At 38.7% G+C, this 6,865-nt stretch overlaps 1 protein-coding gene across 1 annotated transcript; it reads left to right on the top strand.

The window, feature by feature from the left end:
• On the top strand, positions 447-1,224 carry LOC107606277 (serine/threonine-protein phosphatase 7 long form homolog). The gene is made up of 3 exons (XM_016308317.1): positions 447-910; positions 1,014-1,104; positions 1,195-1,224. The coding sequence occupies exons 1-3, from the start codon at positions 447-449 to the stop codon at positions 1,222-1,224; spliced, it is 585 nt and encodes a 194-aa protein (XP_016163803.1).

Genomic DNA, 6,865 nt, shown 5'->3' with positions numbered 1-6,865 from the left:
ACATCTTGACAATCTTTTATATGTAACTAATTTGAAAATTATCAATTAAGTAATTATGTTGTTAGTTTTATTGATATGAGTGATTAATTTTTTAACTGTTAATTATGTTTATTCTAATTTAGTATTAATTTAATGATTATTTTTAATTATATTTATGATTATTATTACTATTGTTGATGTTGTTGTTGTTAGTTGTAATTATTGACTGATATCATTATTTATTTTAGGCTTCAAGAAAGTTGCGCACGAGGCACTTAAATCAAATGGACTCCTACGATGTTAGGGTAGAAGAACAGTTAAGAGAAAGTGGGTTTTACTATATATCTCAAATTGGTAAGATTATGGCTCATTGTCCCACGATAGATGCACTGATTGAAAGGTAGCATCCTGAGACACACACTTTTTATCTTCCACACGGTGAGTGTATGATTACGTTGGAGGATGTCATGATGATCCTGGGACACCGGACTCATGGCCAACCAGTAACTGGTTGGACTGATAGCAGCACAAGTGGGCTAGAGAATGAGTGTCTAATGCAATTTGGTACTGCACTTAGACCGAACGACCATAAAGGAAGCGGGATCAAGTTGACGTGGTTCCGTAGCCTAAAGCGACGCCTACCTTTGACTGATTGGGTTAGTAAGAAAATGTATGTGAAATGCCACATAATGTTACTATTTGGAACGATATTATTCTGTGACAAGTCCAGAGCCACCGTGCACTTGAAGTTTTTGCTATTACTTCGACAATTTTCTAACATTAAGAAGTTCAGTTGGGGTTCCGCATGCCTTGCACATATGTACAGATCATTGTGTCAGGCATCACGATATGAGTGTAAGGACATGGATGATCCTCTTGTGTTGTTCCATGTGTGGGCATGGATACGTATGCCGTCAATAAGGCCTCTACCGTTAGATACTAGCTTTCCACTTGTATGTAGGTAAAATTTTGATATGATGTTATTTTTTATTTTTTATTTTTGTTTTAATTACTTTCTCCCATTTATGTGTTAGGTGGAATAATTATCAACTGAGCGAAGACCAATACAGACATTGGACAACTGCTTACATGAGGGGAAGGTTGGATGATCTTCTCCCAGATGGGGTATGTGTTTTGTCATTTGTGCTTTGTATTGATATTGAATTCAGTTGATAACAACTATTGATAACGTTGTGCTTTGATATATTTCTGTAGTTTCTATGGGATGCATACAACTCAGACTGAGTTCCATCTCATGTAATTCCACTTGAAATCAATGAGGGGTCAGATTTATGGAGTGCGGCGGTGCCATTGATATGTTTTGAGTGTGTTAAATGACATCCAACCGATAGGGTAAGGTGACAGTTTGGGTTTCATCAGGACCCCCCAAAAAATCCTTTTAACCTTAAAGGTTCGCATAACATAGTACTTACTGGTCCCAAAAACAAAGATTGGGCAATTGAACATAAAGATTAGATTTCGGCATGGACAAATAGTTCTGCATGTGTTCTAACTGGTCAACGTGTCGAGAGATATGAACCATCCAAACAATACATGGACTGGTACATTTCCACATTTGGTGATTACTTGAGACTTTCCGGTTGTGCGGGGCAGCTACCACTACAGCAACAACAACAACAACAACAACCACCACCACCATAGCAACAACCACATCAACAGCCATAACAACAACAATTGCATCCCTATCCACCACTATATCCATATCCACCACCATATACACACCCGTAGCACGTGCCTTATTCACAACCACCTTTAGATTATGTTCCATATCCGCAAGCACAGACATTTTCACAGCCATTTATACCACCATATTCACATCCATACCCACCACCATACATACAGGAATGTTCACACCAATCTCAATTGTCATTCATGCAGCCTTTTATACCACCATACTCACAGTGTAACACCCTACCATACAGAGTCTTATGCTTAAGTCATAAAACAGAGATGGCGAGGTATTACGACCTCTAAAAATAAAATCTAGTACTTATAGTATTGCAAAAAATGTTTGTAACTAGGAGCCTTTGAAGAAAAAGGGGTAAATTAAAACTGTTAAATCAAAACGCGCAACACTCTGATCGGTAACGTAAACGAAACAGATAAAGAGTAAACTGACGCTAAGATATACAAAAGAGTGCCAAAATACATATATCAAGGCTCGGGACTTGGCTTGCAAAGATAGCCGATCCGAGCAAATAAGAGTATACATGCGTATATAGATGGAAATCCCAAAAGAACCCGAAAGACAAAATACAAAACTTGTTTCTCCAAAATAACCTCTAAGAGAAGTAATACAAAATACATATACAGTGGAGAATATAGTATCTAAACAGGTATATAATAACCAAAATAAAATCCTAAAAACTAAGGATCTTCGCCAAAAGGGAGTCTCCAGTATGTCTTAGGGAGGAGCCTCACGTCCTGCATTTGAAAATCACAAAATCCGCATGGGTGAGAACCGGAGGTTCTCAGCATGGTAACAGTGCCCAAATATCTAACATGTAATGTCCTGGGAAAGCCGAAGGCAATCCTAGAACTTCCAGATTATAATCAAAGCGCATAAACATGCTAAACCATAAGAAATGTAAATAGGCGACTAACTTAAGGGTCTTCAGACTAACTAAACATTCCCTTTCCAAATCCTGCAAACCTCCCAATCGCCAATAGTAACAGATGCAAACACAAGTATATCAAACAAGAAAATGTACAAGTAGGAAACAGATAAGGTAATTAAGTAATTAGCAAGTAATGATGCAATCAATTAGGCAATCCAAACAATTCACATGTAATGCATATGATGCATGCATGTCCTAGTGGCTGATGAGTCTCATCTGTCGGTTATAAAGCCAACCCGACAAGTCCTGGTAGCTAACCATTGGACTGTCCCTCTGTCGTGCATCCCCAACTCATGTTATACTCAATATAAATCATAATCTCATATATATCCAACACCCTCACTGGTGTATATTTACGGGGGCGAGCTCATCCGAGACTTTCACAGTGCCCGACCACACTTACGACATAGGGTCAACAGAGTATCAAGTCTCCACCTGGAGCACGTAGTGGCTAGCCACTGCTTTCACCCAAGAAAACTTGTATCTCAGATAGGTGGAATGCAACAATCACAGTAATCACAATTTAGCATATATACATATAAATCACAGCCTTATATTAACATACATCTCAGCCATCCGGCTTATAAATCATAATTCATAACCAGCCATAATCATCAACACACACAGCCATTCGGCTCACCTCATACTCGGCCATTCAGGCTCATATCATATACAATACTCCATCATCCTCCTCAATAACTCATATCCTCATCTATCATCACAACTCATCATAACTCATCATAACATCCCTTTTTTTCCTCCACAAGTTACCCTCTTCCCTAGCTTTCTCTCAATCACTAGGCATTCTATATCAATTTAAGATTAGAGGATGAAATTGGGGGTTTATAAGCATGAAATAACATCTCGAAAGGTTACGAGCTTGTTGGGAATGTGAAGAGCTTGAAAACAGAAGTTTTAGAAGAGAATTGGGTCGCGTGCGTACGCATAGGGGTGTGCGAGCACATGCCCATAAGCATTTTTAAAAGTGTGCGTACGCACAGGTCTGTGTGCATGCACAGAAAGCAAAATCTCCATGGTGGAGCACGCGCACAATGTGTGCTAGCGCCGCCACCAGTGTGTCATTCCCAAGGTGTGCGTGCGCACAGGTCTGTGCGTACGCACAGCTCAAAGTTCTTCGTTAGTTGTGTGTGCGCATAGGGCGTGCTAGCACTGCCATCAGTAGCCCTATCTCTACGTGTGCATATGCACAAGGCTGTGCATGCGCACAGGACTAAATTCTCGCGGAGTGTGCGTGCGCACACAAACTAGAAATCACAAATTCTGCAGAAGTTGCAGAATTAAGATTTTTAGCCCAAACTTCCAACGATCATATCTCCTTCCGCAAAATTTAGATTTCAACCAAATTTAAACCATTTTAAAGCTTATGAAATTATCTTTCTTTTGATAAAAAATCATCAAATTCCGAAAACAATAGCTCAAGATATGATCCATTGAAGTTTGTCAAAATTTCATTTTTACCAAAACTCAAACTCCCCATTTCAAAACATATACTTACCAAATCCAAACAAAATCAACTCCAAAACTTAAACCATTCCAATATTAACCATTCCCAAACCTCATTCAAGCATCAACCCATCAATTACACCATATTTAACCAATATCTCAATCTAACAAATCCCACATCAAATCACCATTTCATATCTCAATTTCCAATCAACATTCAAATTTACCAATTACCATATGTCCTCACATATCAATTTTACATTCTCCCATGCTCATCAACAAGAGCCTCCACATAATCATCAATTAAACACATTAATACACATCACATACAACATTTCATTCTTACCAACCATTATCATCATAATTCATATATCCAATTCAAATCCAAATCACCCTACAATTACATCAACATCTCATAATCCACCAAATACATACATAACCACACATATATATTATTCATCAACTAACTTATTAATACAAAACCCTATCCTAAGGCCACTAGCCTACGTTTTCACACAACATTACATTTTAGATACAGGAAACCAAAATCATACCTTGGCCGATTTTCGTTCCACCCGAAACACTCTCAAACTCAACTTCCAAGGATCCCAAACTCCACCAACAGATTTTCCAAGCTTGGGGCTCCACACCAAAGCTTCCAAAATCACCAATCAAGCTCCAAAACACACATATATAATGCCTAAGCCATAATATCACATCAAAACACAATAACTCAATACCCAATACCTCAAGTTCAACACTTTCACTAGGGTTTGAGATCCCTTACCTCACCCAAGAACCAAAGAGGAAAGAACAAGCCTTCTCCTCAAGTTAATTTGAGCCTACAACATAAATGAGCTCAAAATCTCAACATTTTTACCCATGAAACTCGAAATCAAGAACTGGAGTTCGAAGAAGAAAACGTGGCTTACCTTAAGATTGATTGTATGAATTTTGTAGAACTCAACACCGCAGTCACGTGACCGCAAACGGTGCGTCAATCAGAGCTCCGGATCAAAAGATATGATCAATTGAAGTTGGAGCAAGGGTTTATGTTTCCTCCCCCTTTCCCCTTTCTAATTTCAGCGTGAGTGTGTGTTCTTGGAGGAGAGAGGGCTAAGCTTCATTAATTAAATGAAACTTGGCTGGGCCTTGGGCCCAAATTGGGTTTGGTTGGCCCAATTTGGGCCGTTCGGCCCAATCTTGGACCGATTTCTTTAAAATTGGTGTCGAAATTCTCGTTTTAAATTTTTCTATCACATTAAACCATAAAAATCCCATTTTCTCCTCCTCTAGAATATATTTTAATTTATGGATTAATTAGCCATTAATTAACCGGGTTTTACACATAGACCAACAACCAGGCACCCACCATGTGCAACGAATACATACCGTCACATCCACCGCAGCAAGAATCGTCACAACTACAAGACCTATTAGGACAGGAAACAGATGCATATAGACACATTATGGATTGGGTTTAGGAGTGTCCAGAGTCATATCAGTGGGTCAATGATTTATTCTCTACTCAAGATCATACACCAGTTGCCCAAGAGGCATGACATGAGAATTTTCCAGCTGCTCAAATTGTTCCCGATCGTTTGTCTTAAGATTTGAGGCATCAATCATAGTCCTCTTCAGAATACTCCATGCCACGACATTTTGTTGATTCGAATAGGAGTGTCCACAGAGGAATTGGATGTCGCCAATCCCTAAGAGGTATTTGTATGCCCGGGGATGTCGAGGAGGAAGACGATGAGTTCGATGAGCCTAGTGTAGGTGGGGATGAAGTTAATGAACCTGGTGCAGGTGAGGATGAGGTTGATGAGCCTAGTGCGCGTAAGGATGAGGTTGATGAGCCTGGTGCGGGTAAGTTACTAGTATTGTCGCCTAATTAAAATTGTATTTCTTGTTGTTTTATCTTATGTAGGATTGTTCTTATTTATTATAGTTATCATGCAAGTGCAACATATGACAGCTCCAATTAAGTGGTTCGTGGCAAGGGCTATAATCTTAGGGTTGAGCCGATTCGTAAAAGTCAAAATAAATGGAGTCCTTCAAAGATCAAGAAAAAGGCTCAAAAGAGGATGTTCCAAGGTGGCTCAAAAATGAAGAAAAATATCTTTAAATGAGTTATTATGCAATTTAGTTAGTAGATTTGCGCAATATAAGTTTGTACGAGTTGTGTTATCTTCATAGATGACTTTCTATTATTCCCAGACCTATTCGCAATGTGAACTTTGAAATTAATTCTAAAAAAGTTGCAATAACATAATTCAACACAAATATCTTCAAGTAACTATATTAATTAAGGATTTGGATCCTCTAAATTTTGTATTTCACTTTAGAGAATAAAGTGTGATCTCTCACCATTTATTTTGTAGGTAGGACCAAGAATAAATATGAGAGAAAAATCATTCAAGGATAGAAGATTACACTTTACCCTCTAAAGTACAAATTCAAAATTTAGAGGATCCAAATCCATTAATTAAAGCAGTAGATACAATACTAAACAAAAGAATGAAGAATACAACTAACACAATTAAAGCATTCGATACAACCGAGTTATTCCAGTACCTCTAATATGAGAACTAGGGATTTGGAGCCGAGCCACTAGCATTAGATCTGGCACGGTGTGGGCATCAAGTTCGGTTATGACCCTCACCTCCACAAAGTCTGCAATGCCTAGGACCACGCATGTCACGTGGTGCATAAAACTAGCTCCGCACGTTTCGCACAAATAGACCGGCAAGTATACCGGGTCGTCCAAGTAATACCTCAGG

The sequence above is a fragment of the Arachis ipaensis genome, chromosome B01 (genome assembly GCF_000816755.2).
Source record: "Arachis ipaensis cultivar K30076 chromosome B01, Araip1.1, whole genome shotgun sequence".
In the NCBI taxonomy this organism is placed as follows: domain Eukaryota; kingdom Viridiplantae; phylum Streptophyta; class Magnoliopsida; order Fabales; family Fabaceae; genus Arachis; species Arachis ipaensis.
The sequence above is the reverse complement of the archived record's forward strand: the minus strand, read 5'-3'. Positions and strand labels throughout refer to the sequence as shown.

Excerpts from the sequence above, each read along its gene's own strand:
- LOC107606277 (XM_016308317.1), top strand. The coding sequence starts at position 447 with ATGATGATCCTGGGACACCGGACTCATGGCCAACCAGTAACTGGTTGG. Across the intron at positions 911-1,013 it reads CCGTCAATAAGGCCTCTACC|GTGGAATAATTATCAACTGA; the intron begins GTTAGATACTAG and ends TTTATGTGTTAG. Across the intron at positions 1,105-1,194 it reads ATGATCTTCTCCCAGATGGG|TTTCTATGGGATGCATACAA; the intron begins GTATGTGTTTTG and ends ATATTTCTGTAG.